The sequence below is a fragment of the Podarcis liolepis genome (assembly GCF_965112155.1).
Source record: "Podarcis liolepis genome assembly, chromosome: 2".
NCBI classification, from domain to species: domain Eukaryota; kingdom Metazoa; phylum Chordata; class Lepidosauria; order Squamata; family Lacertidae; genus Podarcis; species Podarcis liolepis.
This window is the reverse complement of record NC_139555.1, coordinates 111,363,137-111,385,430: the sequence shown is the minus strand read 5'-3', so window position 1 is coordinate 111,385,430 and position 22,294 is coordinate 111,363,137. Positions and strand designations below refer to the sequence as shown.

Sequence of the window (22,294 nt, the reverse complement as noted above, 5' to 3'; positions counted from 1 at the left end):
TTGGAGTCAGTCGCAGCCTCTTAACCTATCTCAGGGTCGTCATAGGGATTATCTGAGGGGGGGGGGGTGAAGCATAGACCCCTTGGAGAAAAAGATGGGCCATAAATGCAATAAATAAGGCCTTCTGCCGATCTGCTTAAGGAAGCCAGTTGGAGATGTAAGCACCCAGAAATCTCCTTGTGGCGCCTGGGGAATTTCTGACCCTGCTTGAGTGGGAGTGACTGTTCTTTTGGCTCTGCCCTTTCTTCCCTTCCAGACGCTCCACTGCAGGCATGCCTCGTCCTTCCCGCTCCCTCGCCAGCCCCTGCCCTCGCTGGCGGAGACCACGGCCCGGTACCTGCGCTCCCTGGAGCCGCTGGTGAGCCCAGAGGAGCTGGAGCAGACGCAGCAGCTGCTGGCTGAGTTTGGGGTGCCAGGCGGAGAGGGCGAGAGGCTCCAAGCACGGCTGCAGCGCCGGGCGGACCGCATGGAGAACTGGGTAAGGAAGGGGGACCCAGGGCTCGGCGGAGCGACCCCACAAAGCAGGAAGAAGCTGCCGGTGGCAGTGGGGCTTCCCAGCAGAGCTCTCAGGGCAAATTCGCGGCATACATTGAAAGAGCTATGCTACCATGTTAAGCAGCCATGGTTCCCCCCAAGGGATTCTGGGAACTGCAGCTTCATTTTACACCAGGCACCTCCAAACTTGGCCCTCCAGATGTTTTGGGACCACAACTCCCATCATCCCTAGCTAACAGGACCAGTCGTCAGGGATGATGGGAATTGTAGTCCCAAAATATCTGGAGGGCCAAATTTGGGGATGCCTGTTATACACCTTTAGGTGCCGGGGGAAACTGTTCCTTTTTAACCGGGCCTTTGGTTTTCGAGTGTAATTGCTTCCATTTTTGAACGCGCCTCAGAAGTTGAACGGCTTCCGCTGCATGTTTTTCCATTTTCTCAACGGGTTTTCAGACATTTCGGAAGTCAAACGCTCTTCCAGAACGGATTATGTTCGAAAACCAAGGTTCCATTGTATATATTTTGTAATTTTATGCTGTGAACTGCCTTGAGATCTACGGGTATAGGCCGGTACACAAATTTAAACAACAACAACACAGTTTCTAGAGTGTTTTCACAGTCACTGGGAACGCAGGGGGTTGTAGCTCTGGGAGGGGAATCAGGGTCTCCTAACAGCTCTCAGGACCCTAAATAACAAATTACAGGTCCCATAATGATTTGGGGAATGGCACGGTTGTTTTAAAGTTGGTGCCGTAGCTGCTCTGTTAGGGTGGAAAGGGCATGGCCCAGGAGCAGACCTTGGTAATCTGCCACCTCTGCAAGGCCATTTGACGCCCTCCTGCCAGCCCTTGTGACGCTGGCTGAAGCTGTGCTTTGGGAAGGAGGCGTGAGGCTGTGGCAGGGTCCTAGAGCCCTCAAAACACTGTTTCTTTCCCTTCCTCTGTTTCACCTGTGCCAGATTTTAGATTGTAAGCTCTCTGGGGCAGAGGCCTGCCCTGTTGTGCTCTGTGAAGCGCTATGCACATAAAAATTCGTGCACAAATTAATAATAACAATAGATAACAACAGCACCTGGAAACAGACAGCTAGGCTGTGTGCATCCATAGCAGTGACCGGAGGAGGAATGGCCGCTGGGAGGAGCGCAGAGAGAAGAAATGCCATGGTGCATTTGTAACAGCAAAACCGGACGCCTTCATCTGCCCCGGCTGCAACAAAACATGTCTCTCCTGCATCAGGCTCTACAGCCACAGAAGGCGCCGCAATCTTCCAATGGTTTTACTTTGCCCCCCAAAAGGCACACTCCTCCATTGTCTCCCAAGACAGAGGGATCCCAACCAGAAACCAGATGAGATGTGGGGAATCTTTGGCCCTCCAGATGTTGCTGAACTACAACTCACATCAGGGAGCATGTCCATTGTCCAGAAAGGATGGGAGTTATAGTTCAGCAACATTAGGAGAGACAAAGGTACACTACCCCTACCATAAATGAGCTGTGAAAGACACTTGGGGGATGGGGGTGACCAGTATTTTTCTTGAAAAAGGTAAAGGACCCCTGGACGGTTAAGTCCAGTCAAAGGCGACTCTGGGGTTGCGGCGTTCATCTCGCTTCAGGCTGAGGGAGCCACCGTTTGTCCACAGATAGCTTTCCGGGTCATGTGGCCAGCATGACTAAACCACTTCTGGCACAAGAGGACACCGTGATGGAAACCAGGGCGCACGGAATATTCCGTTTACCTTCCCGCCACAGTGGTACCTATTTATCTACTTGCACTGGCGTGCTTTTGAACTGCTAGGTTGGCAGGAGCTGGGACAGAGGAATGGGAGCTCATCACCATTGAGTGGATTCGAACCACCGACCTTCTGATCGGCAAACGGAAGAGGCTCGGTGGTTTTGAAAACTCACCACGAACACCTCCCTCAATGGCGCCCATTTGAGAGGTGCCGGAACTGAGTTCCTGTTACTACTTCATGGAAAAAAGCCCTGGGGGTGTGTGACACATCAGGGCAGAGAGAAGTGTTGTATTCCCTTGTCCTAACTGTATCGCATTCATTCCAGATCACAGACTGGTGGGTTCAGTCTGCATACCTGGAAAGCCGCCTGCCCCTGGCTGTTCACTCCAGCCCCGCTGTCGTGCTGCCCAAGCAGGATTTTAATGACTGGAAAGGACAATTGAGGTAAGGAAGGGGGCAGTGGGTGGGGGATGGAAGGATACTAAAGACGGGTGGGGAATTTTGACAGTCATTGGGGAAGTTGCCTTGGCTTTAGGCTGCTCAGGTTATGTTCCCTGCACAACCCACTTCTGAGCTCCAGCTCCGAGGGCCTTCTGGCAGTTCCCTCCCTGCGAGAAGTGAGGTTGCAGGGAACCAGGCAGAGGGCCTTCTTGGTGGTGGCACCCGCCCTGTGGAACGCCCTCCCATCAGGTGTCAAGGAAATAAACAACTATCTGACTTTTAGAAGACATCTGAAAGCAGCCCTTTTTAGGGAAGATTTTAACGACTGATGTTTTATTGTATTTTTAATACTTTGTTGGAAGCTGCCCAAAGTAGTAGCAGTAATAATAATAATAATAATAATAATAATAATAATAATAATAATAATTTATACCCTGCCCATCTGACTGGGCTTTCCCAGCCACTCTGGGCGGCTTCCAGCAAAATATTAAAATACAATAATGCATCAAACATTAAAAGCTTCCCTAAACAGGGCTGCCTTCAAATGTCTTCTAAAAGTCTGGTAGTTGTTGTTCTCTTTGACATTTGGTGGGAGGGTGTTCCACAGGGCGGGTGCCCTGCTTCCCTGTGACCTCACTTCTCACAGTGAGGGAACCGCCAGAAGGCCCTTGGAGCTGGACCTCAGTGTCCGGGTAGAACGATGGGGGTGGAGACGCTCCTTCAGATATACTGGACCCAGGGCTTTTTAGGGTGACTGGGGAAACGTAGCCAGATGGGTTCTGTTTATTCAGGGGGAACCTTTGGCCCTCCAGGGTTTTACTCCCAACTCTCATCAGCCCAAGACAGCATGGCCAGTGGTCAGGTGTTGTGGGAGTGGTAGTTCTGCAACACCCGGATGACACAGGTTCGCCACGCCGTGTTAATCCTGCAGCAGCAGCTCTTCTTTAAGCTGCCCGTGTGAACACACCCCTGGCTTGAATCCGGGTTGTCACACAACTGCTTCAGGCTGAGTCACGGTGTTTAGAAATGAGCTCACCCGGACACCGAACTAGTTAAGCATGATGTAAAACGAAATATAATTACAAAGTGGGTGAGTGGCAATTAACCACAGCTATCCCTGCAGTTAATAAACCTGTTGCTGGCAGCAGATCAAAGTGGACCGGGTGACCAAACCTGTATCCTTTTGATGGCTTCTTGGGAAGGAACAATTGTACTGGGGGTATAGCTCAGCGGTAGAGCATTTGACTGCAGATCAAGAGGTCCCTGGTTCAAGTCCGGGTGCCCCCTCTTTTTGGAGGAATTCTCATTTTTAATCCTCCCCTAGCCCCCGTGTTTCAGGTTAGTTAAAATGTATAATTGTTTTTCCTTTGGAAAATATTACAATAAGGGCCACGACAGGCCCCATATTCCTTGTTCAAGGCCAGTTCTCCCTTATGTGGGGGGGGGGGGTGTGTGTGTGGAGAAAACACCTTTTACATTTTTGGTTCTTTAAATCCCCAACACCTCCTCTTGTGGGTAAAATCTTGAAATACGTTGGCAGGTAATTTTGTCATTGAACAGAACATCTGAACGGTACCAATACAGTGGTACCTCGTGTTACGGACGGGATCCGTTCCGGAGGCCCGTCCGTAATGTGAAATGCCCGCAACTCGAAGCACTGCGCAGGCACAGGCATGAAGCATGATTTAGTGCCTCTGCACATGCGCGAGCGGCGAAACCCAGAAGTAAACCGTTCCGGTACTTCTGGGTTGCTGCGGGACGTAACGCAAAAAGACGCAACATGAAGCGGACGCAACACAAGGTATGACTGTATATTTGCTGTCAGAACTGGAGCAGCAATTCTGTGTCCCCACATGTCAAGGCACATAGCCCTGAAGGGCTGGCCATTATTATTATTATTATTACTACTACAGTGGTACCTCGGGTTACAGACGCTTCAGGTTATACACTCTGCTAACCCAGAAATAGTACCTCGGGTTAAGAACTTTGCTTCAGGATGAGAACAGAAATTGCGGTGCGGCAGCGGGAGGCCCCATTAGCTAAAGTGGTACTTCAGGTTAAGAACGGACCTCCTGAATGAATTAAGTTCTTAACCCAAGGTACCACTGTATTATTATTCTCTGTCCGTCTGGCTGAGTTTATGTTGGCCTCTGTGGCAGAAAATCCCCCAGTGCCTCTCCGTGGCAGTATAAAAACAATGTCCCTCTCATGACACCCAAAAGCAGCTGCCTGAAGAATACCTCCTTTCGCCTAACAGTAGGGTCAGCCCCATGGAAATACTCCGAGGCCCGGTGTGACTGTGGGGACAAGCCCCTGTCCTTCTCTGACCTGGCAAGAGTTGAGGGGAGAGTTGAGCTTGCCAATGAATTTTGAAAACGTTCAAAAAGAAGCAAAATATTTTGCTACTGTCCTATTTTTTCTGAACCAATTGTGAGGTCTGGGAGATGCTTCATCCTTGGATAGCTCAGTTGGTTAGTGCGTGGTGCCGATAACACCAAGGTTGCAGGTTCGATCCCTTTGTGGGACAGCTGCATATTCCTGAGTTGCAGGGGGTTGGACTAGATGGCCCTTAGAGTCCCTTTCAGCCCTACATTTCTATGGTTCTTCAGGTTCAGGGGGAAAGTTGGAGGTCTCGACACTTTTGCTCTTTTCTTAATAAAATCAGTAACACTGGTACCGGAGATCCCACTACAGTGGTACCTCGGGTTACATACGGTTCAGGTTACATACGCTTCAGGTTACAGACTCCGCTAACCCAGAAATAGTACCTCGGGTTAAGAACTTTGCTTCAGGATGAGAACAGAAATCGCGCAGCGGTGGTGCAGTGGCAGCAGGAGGCCCCATTAGCTAAAGTGGTGCTTCAGGTTAAGAACAGTTTCAGGTTAAGAACGGACCTCCGGAACAAATTAAGTACTTAACCCGAGGTACCACTGTACTAATAATTGCCCATAATCTGTGGCTACAGGAAGTGTTGGGTGTGTTCTCCACTTGTAGATGGAAGGCAAACAAACATAGGTGTGTGTGGTCCACGCTCTGTGTCAACAGAGGCTGTGCTCTGGAATACGCTCCCAAACCCTTTGCAATGCAAGGGGTTTGTTGCCTACCAGAAAAGCTGCTGTGGGAAGATTCCCTGCAGATGGAATATTCAAAAGCAATTACTCATAAATATACGGCAGAGAACAATGTGGCAAAACCAGTATCCATAACTAAGCTTCAGGTGAGGCACATCTGTGTGCTGGGGGTATAGCTCAGCGGTAGAGCATTTGACTGCAGATCAAGAGGTCCCTGGTTCAAGTCCGGGTGCCCCCTCTTTTTTATTTTTAGGAGGGATTTTGTCTGATTTCTCACCTTTCCTTTCCTTAAAGGTTCATAGTGAATAAAATTCAGGAGTAACCTCCTTACTAGGAACATATGGGAAGGTATCAGGAAAGCGATCTCACATCTTTCAATATTACTTTCTCTATTTCTACCCTGCTTTCTTGGCAAAATGTCCACAAGGCAGCTTTCAACAAAATAAGATCAAAACACAGCGTAAAAGCAAACAAACATTAAAGATCACCAGCAGGTTAAAACAGAAGCAGGCTACCCAAGAAATATGTGCTTGTATACTATCAATAAATCTTTGCAGCCTTCAGTGAAGTTGGGAGGGAGGCAGATTTTTTTTAAAAAAAAAAAATTATTAGCCAACCAATCAAATCAAATCAAATCACATCACATAAATTCCGAATTACAAAGCCGAATTTTAAATTTTTGTTGAGGGGACCCATATATCAAGTTCCAAAGGGGGATTCCGATCATCTTCTTGCTACTGCGTTAATATCCAAATCAGTCCAAATAATGTTCATAATTCTATCCAGTCTTATCTTGCTGTTTCCACATCTCATCTTATTCGTATATTTTTTTATTTTTTTCTTTATGATCTCTTCTGATAATCTCCTTAAGCAGATAAACGCCAATTATACTCGTGTGAATTTTCCGTTCGTCCAATCCTCATATCAAGATGGTTTCCATATATCATCGCTTTCATAAATAACATCGCTCTTTCCATCATTAATCTCGCAGATCTGTCACTCTTAAGTCCCTCTGAGGAGTCTCACCCACAATATAAAAGCAGCTCTGTCCCTCCTCCCAGACTTAAGTCCTCCAACAGAACTTGCCAACATGGCGACGGTATTTTTAACTGCATCATTCCAAAGCTCTTATATTTTCCACAGTCTTCTTGAAACATGCTTTGGTTAGAAAATTATCTCCACACAGACATAAATCCACAGCTTAAGTCATTAAAACGGCATTTCTGACTTGTGGGGGGGGGGATTCTTGGTTAATCACATAGAGGAAAGAAAAGAAAGTTTTTTCCTGGGAGGGAGGCAGATATTTACATGGGTGCCCACCTGGAGGGCAAGGGGGGCAGTTGCCCCCTGCCCCAGATAAAACATAATCCCCACATTCCCAGCTTTCATTAAAAAAAAATTAGAATTTATAGAACCCAGGGTATGGGACAAAATGCTCAGACACAATTAGGTATATAGGAACTGCTATATACTGAGTCAGACCACTGGGAAACCCAGCCAGATAGGCGAGGTACTGTATAAATAAAAAAATATTATTATAATATTATTATTATTATGGTCCATCTAGCTCTGTATTGTCTACAGACAATAGCAGCTCTACCTACCAATGCCAGGAATTGAACCTGTAACCTCTTGTTAGCTTGCTCCCCCTTTTAAGGGTTGTACTTTTTACCCCACCCCCACAACACCAAGAACAAAATTTCCCATGGGTGCCCATGCAGAGATTTCCATTGCACATTCCGGGAGCCACAACTGAGAAGTTCACGTATCGGATGGCAAGTGGAACCAGGGCTAGCTGCCCTGGCGATGGGGGGGGGCACATGGGGACAGAACAGGGTGTCAAGAGGCCATGGCGATCCAGCCGAGGATGAGGAGGGAACCACCATAACGGGCTGCCTTGGTCAGGATCGGGTCCCCTGTCACGGCGTGGTAATACAGGGCGCCAGAAAATGCCCCCATGCCCAGAGACAGGATGCTGCCGACCATCATGGGATAGCGGCAGTGGGGCACAGCCAGGAGGGCCAGGCTGTGGAGGAGGTGGTATTTGTTGGCCGCCTTGTAGAGCTCTTTCAAGTAGTCATCTCGGTCGCTGCGACGGAAATCGTGAGCCTCGTAGGCAGCCACTCCGACGGCCATAGCCCCGCTCAGCGCTCCGAGTTGTCGGAAAAATGCCCCGGCGCCTGCGACCGGAACCATCTTACTTTTGTGATTTTGAGGTGTCTAAAACTGTCTTTAACACTGTGTCTTAGTGTTGTAACCCACTCCGGGACTTTAGGGTGAAGGGCAGGTAATTAATAATAATAATAATAATAATAATAATAATAATAATAGCAGCAGACTAAGAGGTGCCTGATTCAAGCTCAGGTGCTTCCCAACTTTTTAAAGGAATGTCTACATCTTTAGGGAAGTTTTTAATGTTTGAAGCTGTACTGTTTTTAATATTCAGTTGGAAGCTGCCCAGAGTGGCTGGGGAAACCCAGCCAGATGGGCGGGGTATAAATAATAAATTATTATTATTATTATTATTATTATTATTATTATTATTATTATTATTATTATTATTATTATTATTATTACTATCTTTCTTCTTCCATGACCTCAAAAGCTCATGTTGGGTAACACTTCTTTCTAAAAACATATGATTGGGCAAATCCTATATCCATAATTAAGAGTTTTTAGAGATAACTCCGTTCCCTGTCTGTTGAAGGAGGTAGCTCAGTGGTAGAGCATTGGACTGCAGATCAAGCTTTTCTTACCCCCCTCTTTGGGGGAAAGGAGGAATAAATCCTATCTGGGTGTTATAACTCCCTACATATAGAGAATAGGGACGCGAGTGGCGCTGTGGTCTAAACCACTGAGCCTCTTGGGCTTGCCAGTCAGAAGGTTGGCGGTTCGAATCCCTGTGATGGAGTGAGCTCCTGTTGCTCTGTCCCAGCTCCTGCCAACCTAGCAGTTTGAAAGCACGCCACTGCAAATAGGTACCGCTGCGGTGGGAAGGTAGACAGCATTTTGGTGCGCTCTGACACTCGTCACGGTCCTCCGTGCGCCAGTAGTGGTTTAGTCATGCTGGTCACATGACCCAGAAAAGTGTTTGTGGACAAATGCCTGAAAAGGGAGATGAGCGCCGCAACCCCAGAGTTGCCTTTGACTGGACATAACTGTCCAGGGGTCCTTTACCATTTACCTTTAGCTACTTATAGAGAGAGATTTAGGGTTTTTTTAAACTAAAGTTTTCAGCAGGCATTTAAAAGTTGAAGCTGCACCTTTATTGGCAGGGTCCCACAGTGACCTGGATACTGTCCTGCATGCTTTAGCTGAGATCCTGCATTGCAGGGCTTGGCACTGTGGTCTAAACCACTGAGCCTCTTGGGGTTGCCGGTCAGAAGGTTGGCGGTTCGAATCCCCACAACGAGGTGAGCTCCCGTTGCTCTGTCCCTGCTCCTGCCAACCTAGCAGTTCGAAAGCACACCAGTGCAAGTAGATAAATAGGTACCACCGCGGCAGGAAGGTAAACTGTGTTTCTGCGCACTCTGGCTTCCGTCACAGTGTTCTGTTGCGCCAGAAGCGGTTTAGTCCTGCTGGCCTCATGCCCTGGAGAGCTGTTTGTGGACAAACGCCGGCTCCCTCGACCTGAAAGCGAGAAGAGCGCCACAACCTCTTAGTCACCTTTGACTGGACTTAACCGTCCAGGGGTCCTTTACCTTTTACTAGATGAACCTTGGAGGTCCTTTCCAATTCTACAGTTCTAGTATTGTATGACATTAAAGGCTCAGTTCCCTGTTGTCGGGGGACGTGGGTGGCGCTGTGGGTTAAACCACAGAGCCTAGGACTAGCTGATCAGAAGGTTGGCGGTTCGAATCCCCGCGATGGGGTGAGCTCCCGTTGCTCGGTCCCTGCTCCTGCCAACCTAGCAGTTCAAAAGCATGTCAAAGTGCAAGTAGATAAATAGGAACCGTTCCGTCGGGAAGGTAAACGGCGTTTCCGTGCGCTGCTCTGGTTCGCCAGAAGCGGCTTAGTCATGCTGGCCCCATGGCCTGGAAGCTGTACTCCGGCTCCTTCAGCCAATAAAGCGAGATGAGCGCCGCAACCCCAGAGTCGGCCACGACTGGACCTAATGGTCAGGGGTCCCTTTACCTTTACCTCTCTGTTGTCAAATGAGATTTGCCATCTCAGGGAACAACCAGTGATGCTCTGGCAGATGATCTCAGGGATTGAGCTGGAATTTAGAGATTAAGGTACCCAGGACGTACAGTCATACTTCGGGTTACAGACGCTTCAGGTTGTGTTTTTTTGGGTTACGGACTGCTGAAACCCAGAAGTACCGGAATGAGTTACTTCCGGGTTTCGGCGGGCGCACATGCGCAGAAGCGCCAAATCACAACCCGTGTGTGCACAGATGTGCAGCTGCGGGTTGTGAATGCTGCGGGTTGCAAACGCGCATCCCGCACGGATCATGTTCGCAATCCGAGCTTCCACTGTATGTTTTTCAGGGCTTTGTAAATTAATCCAAGGACCTCGAACCTGGCTCGGTATTAGATGAGCAGCCAGTGCAGATGCTTTAACAACGCTGTCACACGGTGTTGGTCAGATGTTCCTTCAGCAACTCAGCCACCGCATTCTGCACCAGCCAGAGCTTTTGAGACAGGCCAAAGGTCAGCCCCACATTGAGCACATTACAGTAGTCCAGCCTCAAGGTTCCGAACACATAGACTAGCTGTGTCCTCCAGCTGTTTGGACTGATGAGAGTTGGACGTTCTAAACATCTGGAGGCCACCAGGCTGCTCCAGAAACCCTTTGCAATGCACAGATTGATGTGGAAGCACTGCCTGCTAGGTATAATGTTTGCAGTGGTTAGTCATAAGTACACAGGAGGAGAACTATGTGGCAAAACCAGTATCCATAAGAAGGCTTCCTGGGCAGATGTGTCTATGTGCCGGGGGTATAGCTCAGCGGTAGAGCATTTGACTGCAGATCAAGAGGTCCCTGGTTCAAGTCCGGGTGCCCCCTCTTTTTAGAGGAATTTGTTTCTGGTTTGCCACCATCCTGCTTTCTCCAATAACTTGTGGTGGGTAACATGGGAGATGCTTTTAATGAAATTTGATGTAGAACAGGAAGATCAGTGATGGTAGAAAGGTGATTTCCCCAACTTTACTCATCTTTCCCTGCCTTGTGCAACAATAGGAAGTGTAGGTATTTTTCACAGGTGTCCTCTCAGCCTGCAAGCAGATGATGGCTGGGCCAGGACTCTGCATGAGTTGACTATGTGCTCAACAACCTTTTGCAACGCTGAGATTTGCAGGAGGTGGTTGCTCAGCAGGAAAAAAAATGATGATGTGGCAAAAGTTGCCTATAGGTGGAGCAATTAAAACCATTAGTCGTAAGTACACAGCAGAGAACAATGTGGCAAAACCCGTATCCATAAGAACGCTTCCTGGGCAAACATGTCTATGTGCCGGGGGTATAGCTCAGCGGTAGAGCATTTGACTGCAGATCAAGAGGTCCCTGGTTCAAGTCCGGGTGCCCCCTCTTTTTAGTGGCAGGTGGGGCTCAGCTGTTCTCCTGCCTTCCCAACATCGCAGACTCCCGCTTCTTACCAAAAGGGGAAGGTGCGCAGTGCTCAGTGCATTGCATGGTGGCAAGCGCATCAGATTCCCTTTGTCACCATGCTCTCTGCTCCTTGCTCCTGAGCTGCCAGCTTGCTGTTCTGTTGTCACACTGCAGTTAGTGTGGCCATCTATCAGTGACCATACAAACTGCAATGTGACAACATCCTTACATTTTTATTATATGGTTTCCTCACCTTTACTGATCTTCCTCCGCCATGTGCAGATACAGGGTGTTCAAGCTGTTTTTCTCAGACGTAATCTCAGTTTGCAAGGGGATGGTGGCCCCAAAGAAATAGCTAGTGCATTATGTGATCTGACTCTGCTCAAGAACCCAGAAATTAGCAGCAGGTTGTTCCTCTGTAGAAAAAATGATGGGACCAGTGTTTCCTGTAGGCAGAGTATTTAAAATCATTAGTCGTAAGTACATGGTAAAAACTATGTGGCAAAACCAGTATCCATAAGAAGGCATCCTAAGCAGACATGTCTATGTGCCGGGGGGTATAGCTCAGCGGTAGAGCATTTGACTGCAGATCAAGAGGTCCCTGGTTCAAGTCCGGGTGCCCCCTCCTTTTAGAGGAATTTGTTTCTGGTTTGCCACCTCTTCACTTTCTCCAATAGCTTGTGGTGGGTAACCTGGTAGACGGGTTTAAGGAAATAGAGGCTGCAACCATTTTATGCGCATCCGAAATGTGTGTGACAATGCACATTGATCCAAACCCAGATGTGACACACCCCCATTTTAAAAAGGGGCTGGTGAGGAAGTGCAGCTGGTTCTGCCTTGCTCTCCCAGCTTCCCAGCATTGCATTACCATCTCCCCTTCATTCCTCTCCTCCCCAGCAGTGGCAGGAGGAATGTGAGACACCTCTTTCCCTTGTCTGCCTCCCTCAGCTGCTGGCATCCTGTCCTCTTCTCACACTGCAGTTCATGGGGCCACCTGTTGGTGACCATTCAAATTGCAGCGTGGTGACATCCTTACAATTTTATTATATACTACGAAAAAAGAACAGTGGTAGTTATATCTATCTCTATCTATCTATCTATCTATCTATCTATCTATCTATCTATCTCTATATGCCCGCCTTTACTGATCTTCCCCAGCCATGTGCCACTAGAAGAAGTGCAGGTAGTGTTCTCATATGCAATAATCAGTTTGCAGGGGATTGTTGTTGGGCTTAAAGCTGCGACCTCCGTGTGAGCTGACTCTGCTCCAGAACACTTTGCAACACAGAGATTTGCAGGAGGTTATCCCTCAGTAGAAAGCTTGATGTGGAGTGAGTTGCCTGTAGGTAGGGCGTTTAAAGCCATTAGTTGAAAGTACATGGTAGAGAACTATGTGGCAAAACTGGTATCCATAAGAAGGTTTCCTGGCCAGACATGCTTATGTGCTGGGGGTATAGCTCAGCGGTAGAGCATTTGACTGCAGATCAAGAGGTCCCTGGTTCAAGTCCGGGTGCCCCCTCTTTTTAGAGGAATTTATTTCTGGTTTGCCACCTCCTCACTTTCTCTAATAGCTTGTGGTGGGTAACCTGGTAGACGGGTTTAAGGAAATAGAGGTTGCAACCATTTTATGCGCGTCCAAAATGTGCGCGGCTGTGCACATTGCTCCAGACCCAGATGTGACCCCATTTTTTAAAGGGGCTGGTGAGGAAGTACAGCCTTGCTCTCCCAGCTTCCCATCATTACAGGCCACTGCTGTTTCCTGAGAGGGAGAGGTGGCACGGATCTTGGCGCATTGCATGGTAGCATGAGCATTTGATCAATAGGCAGCAGCACAGTGTAGGGAAGTGGTGTCTCATGCTCATTCCCCCCACGGCTGAAAGAAAGAAGCCTGTGTATTAAATGGCAGGCTTTTTTCTCTTGCTTCCAACAGCAGCAGGGCAGGAGGACAAAGGGGAGAATTTCTATCTCCCCTTCGTTCCTCTCCTCCCCACCAGTGACAGGAGGAATTTGAGACAGTGCTTAATCTTGTCTGCCTCCCTCAGCTACCAGCTTCCTGTCCTCTTTTCACACTGCAGTTCATGGGGCCACCTGTTGGTGACCATTCAAATTGCAGCGTGGTGACATCCTTACAATTTTACTATATACAGTACTATGAAAAAAGATTAGTGGTGGTTAAAAAAAATAAAATTGCCCGCCTTTACTGATCTTCCCCAGCAGCCATGTGCCACCAGAAGAAGTGCAGGCAGGTAGTGTTCTCATATGTAATAATCATTTTGCAGGGGATTGTTGTTGGGTTTAAAGTTGCGACCTCCGTGTTAGCTGACTCTGCTCTAGAACACTTTGCAAGACAGAGATTTGCGGGAGGTTATTACTCAGTAGAAAGCTTGAGGTGGAATGAGTTGCCTGTAGGTAGGGCGTTTAAAACCATTAGTCGAAAGTACATGATAGAGAACTATGTGGCAAAACTGGTATCCATAAGAAGGCTTCCTGGGCAGACATGCCTGTGTGCCGGGGGTATAGCTCAGCGGTAGAGCATTTGACTGCAGATCAAGAGGTCCCTGGTTCAAGTCCGGGTGCCCCCTCTTTTTTTAGAGGAATGTATTTCCAGGTGTTGCCAGCACCTTGTTTTCTGCAATAGCTTGTAATGGGAAACCTCATAGATAGGTTTAGTGGAATACAATGTAACTGAGACTGTGCCCCTGCTCGCATTGCTCACCCTCCCCACCCATCCACTACCCCTCCAAAACCTGTCGGTGTGCAGATGGCTGGGAGGCCAGCTGGCTAGCCCTGGCTGGACAGTCTCCTTCCAGTCTTCCTGGTGCGAAGACCATCGCCTCTGCTCCGACATAAATAAGCGACCCGGGCTTCAAAGCCAGGGCACACTATGAGCAGATAGAACTGCGCACACAGAATAGGCGTGAGGCTTGTGGAAGCATACTACAACTACAGATTTATTAATCATAAATCAGAACAAAGAAACATGTCGTCTCTCTCTCTCTCATGTCGTCTCAGAGAGAAACAAAAGCAAAAGCTATACACACAAAGGAAGTTCCCAGCATACTGTGCTGGAATGTAAACAGACATGTGACACGTAACAATCCCATGTCTGTTCCTTAAGGTGGAATGGAAGTGTCAACACAACCCGCCACCCCTTGCAAATTCCCCTCCTTTTACACCTCACCAGCATTCCATATCCATTTGTTTTGTTTACTCGTTTAGTCGTGTCCGACTCTTCGTGACCCCATGGACCAGAGCACGCCAGGCACTCCTGTCTTCCACTGCCTCCCGCAGTTTGGTCAAACTCATGTTTGTATCTTCAAGAACACTGTCCAACCATCTCGTCCTCTGTCGTCCCCTTCTCCTTGTGCCCTCCATCTTTCCCAACATCAGGGTCTTTTCCGGGGAGTCTTCTATTCTCATGAGGTGGCCAAGGTACTGGAGCCTCAGCTTCACGATCTGTCCTTCCAGTGAGCACTCAGGGCTGATCTCCTTAAGAATGGATAGGTTTGATCTTCTTGCAGTCCATGGGACTCTCAAGAGTCTCCTCCAGCACCAGAATTCAAAAGCATCAGTTCTTTGGCGATCAGCCTTCTTTATGGTCCAGCTCTCACTTCCATACTTCACTATTGGGAAAACCATAGCTTTAACTATACGGACCTTTGTTGGCAAGGTGATGTCTCTGCTTTATAAGATGCTGTCTACCTTTGTCATCTCCCAATCTAGGTTTCTCCCAAGAAGCAGGCGTCTTTTAATTTCGTGACTTCTGTCACCATCTGCAGTGATCATAGTTCACCCAATCTACCAGCCATCTTCTGACATGCCGCAGTTGCTGCTGAGTCAGTTCAGGGCAAGCTCCATTACTCTGTCTACTTTCCAACACCGCAGATTGCTGCTCTTGACCAAAAGCGGGCATGTGGCATAGATCAATCCAACAGTCTTGCCACCACACAGATATATCAAGTTCCCTGTATGCCCCACAACCAGCATTCAGTGACTTCTCCCCTTCATTGCCCCTACTACCGAGAGAAGGAAGCCTGCAATTCACAATCCAGAGGTTTTCCCCTATCAATTTCTGTGGCAGTGGGGGGGGGGGGTCCTCTCCCTACCCCACCAGTTGTGGTAGCAGGGGGAGCATGGCGCAGCTTAGACCTTCCTCTTTTCACTACATGCCACTGCTGCTGGCAGAGGAAGAGAGGAATGGAGAAAGCTGTGAGGCAGGCAGCAGCAGCAGCCTCAGTCTGTCCTGCCTATTCCGCTGTGTCTTGCCTGGGCTACACCCCAACAGCCTGCCAGAGCTGCCCACTTGCTCTTGTTTTCACACTGCAGTTTGTGTGGCTCTCTGCTGGTGGCCATACAAACTGCAGCCTGATGACATCCTTACAATTTTGATATATACTAAGACAGAAGAAGATCAGAGTTCCCTGTAGGTAGAGCATTTAAAGCCATTAGTCATAAGTACACAGTAGGAGAACTATGCGGCAAAACCAGTATCCATAAGAAGGCTTCCTGGGCAGACATGCCTAAGTGCTGGGGGTATAGCTCAGCGGTAGAGCATTTGACTGCAGATCAAGAGGTCCCTGGTTCAAGTCCGGGTGCCCCCTCTTTTTTAGAGGAATGTATTTCCAGGTGTTGCCAGCTGCTTGTTTTCCCCAATAGTTTGTAATGGGAAAACGCATAGGTAGGTTTAGTGGAATACGATGTAACTGAGACTGTGCCCCTGCTCGCATTGCTCACCATCCCCACCCATCCACTACACCCTGCCAAACCTGTCGGCATGCAGAGGGCCGGGACGCCAGCTGGCTAGCCCCAGCTGGACCGTCTCCTTCCAGTCTTCCCAGTTCGAAGACCATTGCCTCTGCTCCGACTTAAATCAGAGACCCAGGCTTCAAAGCCACGGCACACTATTAGCAGATAGAACTGCGCACACAGAATAGGCGTGAGGCTTGTGGAAGCATACTGCAACTACAAATTTATTAATCATAAATCAGGACAAAGAAACAGGTCGTCTTAGAGAGAAACAAAAGCAAAAGCTATACACACAATGGAAGTTCCCAGCATACTATGCTGGAATGAAAACAGACATGTGACACGTTACAATCCCATGTATGTTCCTTAAGGTGGAATGGAAGTGTCAACAAAACCCACCACCCCTTGCAAATTCCCCTCCTTTTACACCTCACCAACTTTCCATATCCATAGTTCACCCTTTCTACCAGACATCTTCTGACATGCCGTAGTAGCTGCTGAGGCAGTTCAGGGCAAGCTCCATTACTCTTGTTTACTTTCCAACACCGCAGATTGCTGCTATTGACCAAAAGCGGGCATGTGGCATAGACCAATCTGACGGTCTTGCCACCACACAGATAATGTCAAGCTTCCTGCATGCCCCACAACCAGCATCTAATGACGTCTCACCTTCATTAGGGACGCGGGGGGCGCTGTGGGTTAAACCACAGAGCCTAGGACTTGCCGATCAGAAGGTTGGCGGTTCGAATCCCCGCGACGGGGTGAGCTCCCGTTGCTCGGTCCCTGCTCCTGCCAACCTAGCAGTTCGAAAGCACGTCAAAGTGCAAGTAGATAAATAGGTACCGCTCCGGTGGAAAGGTATACGGCGTTTCTGTGCGCTGCTCTGGTTTGCCAGAAGCGGCTTAGTCATGCTGGCCACATGACCCGGAAGCTGTACGCCGGCTCCCTCGGCCAATAAAGCAAGATGAGCGCCGCAACCCCAGAGTTGGCCACGACTGGAACTAATGGTCAGGGGTCCCTTTACCTTTACCTTTTACACCTTCATTGCCCCTACTGCCAAGAGAAGGAAGCCTGCATTTCATGACCCAGAGGTTTTTGCCTATCAATTTCTGTGGCTGTGAGGCAGGCGGCAACAGCAGCCTCAGTCCGTCCTGCCTGTTCCTCTGTGTCTTGCCTGGGCTACACCCTGACAGCCTGAGCTGCCCACCTGCTCTTGTTATCACACTGCAGTTTGTGTGGCCCTCTGCTGGTTGGCTATACAAACTGCAGCTTGATGACATCCTTACAATTTTGATATATACAGAAGAGTGAAGCTGAGGCTCCAATACTTTGGCCACCTCATGAGAAGAGAAGACTCCCTGGAAAAGACCCTGATGTTGGGAAAGATGGAGGGCACAAGGAGAAGGAGACGACAGAGGACGAGATGGTTGGACAGTGTTCTCGAAGCTACCAGCATGAGTTTGACCAAACTGCGGGAGGCAGTGGAAGACAGGAGTGCCTGGCATGCTCTGGTCCAGGGGGTCACGAAGAGTCGTACATGACTAAATGACTAAACAACAATAACAATAAGACAGAAGAAGATCAAAGTTTCCTGTAGGTAGAGCATTTAAAGCCATTAGTCATAAGTACACAGTAGGAGAACTATGCGGCAAAACCAGTATCCATAAGAAGGCTTGCTGGGCGGACATGTCTATGTGCCGGGGGTATAGCTCAGCGGTAGAGCATTTGACTGCAGATCAAGAGGTCCCTGGTTCAAGTCCGGGTGCCCCCTCTTTTTAGAGGAATTTGTTTCTGGTTTGCCACCATCCTGCTTTCTCCAATACCTTGTGGTGGGTAACATGGATTTAATAAACAGTGGTGTAAAATAAGATCAGTGGTGGCACAGAGATGGCTTCTCCACATTTAGCTCAGTGGTAGAGAGTTTGACTGCAGATCAAGCCTGTGCAAAATGGTAGTAGGACTTAATTTATGATGTAAAGAGACCTGTTTATAGAAAGATATGGGGCATATCTGGTGCCCTTACATAGATTTCTTAGTGATTAAAAACCTGTTTTCTGGTATTTGACTTCTGATCAAGGAGTCTTGGTTCTGATCTGGTGCTATCAACCCTCTCTTTTGTATTTAGCATAATTATAGTTTTGTGAAATTTACAACACCACAATTAAACATTACCTGGGCAATGTAGTAATTATTCCTAATTGAATCGTTAAATTCAAAATTCTAAAGAGAGACTGAAAAGGTACATGGGTTTTAAGTTGTATTTATAGTAGCTCAGCTATGTTGTGAGCTGATCAGTAAAGGCTTTACCCCCTTGAAAAGTAAGGTATAAATACAGTCCTTAAAAATGTCTCTCTTTGTTCAGAAGGGTGCTCAAAAAATCTCTGTGTATTTTGAGTACAGTGGTGCCCCGCAAGACGAATGCCTCGCAAGACGGAAAACTCGCTAGACGAAAGAGTTTTCCGTTTTGGAGGTGCTTCGCAAAACGAATTTCCTATGGGCTTGCTTCGCAAGACGACAATGTCTTGCGAGTTCCTGCTGGTTCCCCCCCTTTCCCCCCTTTTTCTAAGCTGCTAAGCCGCCTATCAGCTGATCCGATCAGCAGATAAGCCGCTAAAAGCCACTAAAAGCCGCTAATAGCGCTAATCCGCTAATCCGTCAATGGGCTTGCTTCGCAAGACAAAAAAACCGCTAGATGAAGAGAATCACAGAACGGATTCTTTTCGTCTTGCGAGGCACCACTGTATGTGTATTAAAAACAACAATTTTCCTCACTCTTCTGGTGAGTTTTGAAGGAAAGTGTGATTCTGCTCTTTGAAGCTCTGAAACACATACAGTCATACTTCGGGTTACAGACGCTTCGGGTTGCGTGTTTTTGGGTTGTGCACTGTGCCAAACCTGGAAGTACCGGAACAGGTTTCTTCTGGGTTTCGGCACATGCACAGAAGTCCTAAATCGCTCTTTGCGCATGCGCAGAAGCGTCGAATTTTAACAGGCGCAGATGCAGCGCTGTGGGTTGTGAACGTTGTGGGTTGCGAACGTGCCTCCTGCACGGATCATGTTCACAACCCAAGCGTCCACTGTGGTTGTGCATAAAGCGCATATAAACTTTGTTTCCCAAACTTTCTAGATCTGAATCACACTTCCCTGCTCCTGAATTATAACTGGAGGCATGCTTCATTCCATGGGTGGGCAAACTAAGGCCCGGGGGCCGAATCTGGCCCAATCGCCTTCTCAATCCGGCCCGCGGACATTCCAGTAATCGGCATGTTTTTACATGAGTAGAATGTGTCCTTTTATTTAAAATTCATCTCTGGGGCATAGGAATTCGTTAACCCCCCCCCCCAAAATATAGTCCGGCCCTCCACAAGGTCTGAGGGACAGTGGACCGACCCTCTGCTGAAAAAGTTTGCTGAAAAAAGTTTCACTCTCACACTGAAAAATAATTACTTTTTCTAACAGGTATAAAAATAATAAGCATCCCCAACTTAGCTTGATGGAGAGCTCCTGATAACTTGGAAGCTTTCTTCCTCAGTCTTTTCCCCTTTTGGTTTGTCGGTCAGAATAACAAAGGCAATGATTTTATTAAGTAGGGAATCTATTTTAGCGTGTTTAAGGGGTATTGTGCAGCCCAGGACCCGTGGTGCATGAATACTGGAGCTGGAGGTTTCTCTATGGAGCATTTAACCTGGGTTTTTTTTATCTCTCCTTCATGTAGGTTTGCTGCAAAACTCATTGCTGGCGTGTTGGATTTCAAGGCAAAGATTGACCAGTGAGTATTCTGGACTGGCATAATCAGGAAGTGCAGAGAGAGTGTCACATGCAGGACACAACCTGCTGGTGTGAGATGTAAACATAGGGTATCTTCAGGTGTGTGTGTGTGAGAGGAGAGTCTACTGTTTCAGGGCGCTATTGGGTGTGCATGAGACAGCTATGGCTGTTGCCACTGTGGACTTGACACTGGCAACCTCAGGACTGGATTACTGCAACATACTCAATGTGGGGCTTCCCTTGGGCTTAACCCAGAAGAATTTAGTACCTCGGCTGTACAACCAGGCAAACAAACAAACAGACAAACCAAAACCTCACTTAGATAAATTAAAACCAAGGGGAGGAGAAATACTTTAAAAGCATCTTGCCCGCTTCTAAAAGGCCACAGATTAAACTTTAAACTAAGTCCAAAGGCCTGGTTCTAGAGGGAAGTTTTTGCCTGGCACCTAAAGATATATAATGATGGCACCAGCCGAGCCTCCCTAGAGAGAGGATTCCTCAAGCGGGGAGCCACTGCAGAAAAGGCCCTGTTCTCGTGTTGCCACCCTCCAGACCTCTCACAGAGGAGGCACACATAAAAGGTCCTCAGAGGATGATTGCAGAGCTGGGTCAGTTCCTTGAGGTCCTTTTAACATTTAAAGCCCAAACAGCTTGAGACCTGGGTATCTCGGGGATTGCCTTGCCCCGTACATCCCTGCCTGGAAACTGCTCCTAATAATGTGGTGCTGCTGAGAGTACTCCGTGTCTCAGAGGTGAGCTTCGTATGCAGCAAAAGAGGGGGGGCTTTTAGTGTTGCAACTCCAACCCTCTGGAATCGGTTACCAGCTGAAATTAGGCATTTCGATATTTAGGTGACTACTGAAGACATTTTTGTTGAAAAAAGCGTTTCCCCGAGGGGTGACCCAGTCATTTATGGAGCAACTGTATAGCTGAAAGAAAAAAAATGTTCTGTTGTTTTTAGAACTTTTAAAGAAAGCTGTATCTTTTTTAGAGTTTTCCAGAACGGCCTTTTGGAACTTGGTGTTTCAACTTGGCGGCTTTCTGCTGTGAAACACTCTATAAATTTGTTAAATAAAATAAGAAGTGGTCCTCAAGAGCATATATGTGACGATAAAGGGTAATGCGTATATTGTGGCATAAGCTTTTGTGGACTGCCTTGCCTAAAACACGCCCCATATCACCTCTACTGCCCAAAGCAGCAGCAGCGACCTTACAGATTGAGATTTGAAGGGCATTGACTTGTTTATCCCCCTTTCCCCCCTTCATGCCAGCCAGACCCTGTTAGTCGAATATTCCCGAGGCTACCCTCTCTGTATGGAGCAATATTCCCGCATCTTTGCCTCGTGCAGACTTCCAGGGCCTAAACACGATTCCGTCTTGCTGCCTCCGCCCGGCCGAAGACCGCCCACGTACATCACGGTAGTCCGCAACTTCCAGGTAACTATCGCTGTCTCGCTATACAGTGGTACCTTGGGTTACAGACGCTTCAGGTTACAGACTCCGCTAACCCAGAAATAGTACCTCAGGTTAAGAACTTTGCTTCAGGATGAGAACAGAAATCACGTGGCAGCAGCGGGAGGCTGTTCTTAACCTGAAACTGTTCTTAACCTGAAGCACCACTTTAGCTAATGGGGCCTCCCGCTGCCGCCGCGTGATTTCTGTTCTCATCCTGAAATAAAGTTCTTAACCCGAGATACTACTTCCGGGTTAGCGGAGTCTGTAACCTGAAGCGTCTGTAACCTGAAGCGTCTGTAACCTGAGGTACCACTGTTTATACTGTTTCCCAGTAAGCTTAAACCTTACTACAAGACGGTGCTTTTTATGCTTCCTGCAGTTCTTCCAACTTGAAGTGTACAACAGCGACGGGACGCCTCTCACCGTCGACCAGCTGCACTGGCAGCTCCAGCGAATCCGTGCGCAGTCTTGGAAGACCGATAAGGAGCCCCTGGGAGTGCTGACTAGTGACCACCGACACACGTGGGGACAGGCCTACACCACTCTCATGAGAGGTATCTGTGTGTGTGCATGCTGTAAGGAGACTGGGTCAGCTATAGAATTATTATTATTATTATTATTATTATTATTATTAACACCCTGCCCATCTGGCTGGTTTCCTCAGCCACTCTGGGCGGCTCCCAACAGAATATTAAAAACACAATAAAACATCAAACATTAAAAACTTTCCTAAACAGGACTGCCTTCAGGTGTCTTCTAAAAGTCAGATAGCTGTTTATTTCCTTGACATCTGATGGGAGGGCGTTCCACAGGGCAGGCGCCACTACCGAGAAGGCCCTCTGCCTGGTTCCCTGTAAACTCACATCTCGCAGTGAGGGAACTGCCAGAAGGCCCTCGGCGCTGGACCTCATTGTCTGGGCTGAACGATGGGGGTGGAGACGCTCCTTCAGGTATACTGGGCCAAGGCTGCTTAGGGCTTTAAAGGTCAGCACCAACACTTTGAATTGTGCTCGGAAACGTACTGGGAGCCAATGTAGGTC

General features: G+C 48.1%; 1 protein-coding gene across 1 annotated transcript in view; it reads left to right on the top strand.

Annotated features, from left to right (window-relative positions):
• LOC310701388 (carnitine O-acetyltransferase-like) overlaps nt 1–22,294 on the top strand; it is a 36,529-nt gene that overhangs the window by 1,727 nt on the left and 12,508 nt on the right. Inside the window, exons 2-6 of the mRNA XM_083492173.1 lie at nt 257–478; nt 2,552–2,670; nt 19,747–19,800; nt 21,071–21,236; nt 21,634–21,808. Coding sequence (XP_083348299.1) covers nt 257–478; nt 2,552–2,670; nt 19,747–19,800; nt 21,071–21,236; nt 21,634–21,808 — 736 coding nt within the window. The remainder of the gene's footprint in view (nt 1–256; nt 479–2,551; nt 2,671–19,746; nt 19,801–21,070; nt 21,237–21,633; nt 21,809–22,294) is intronic.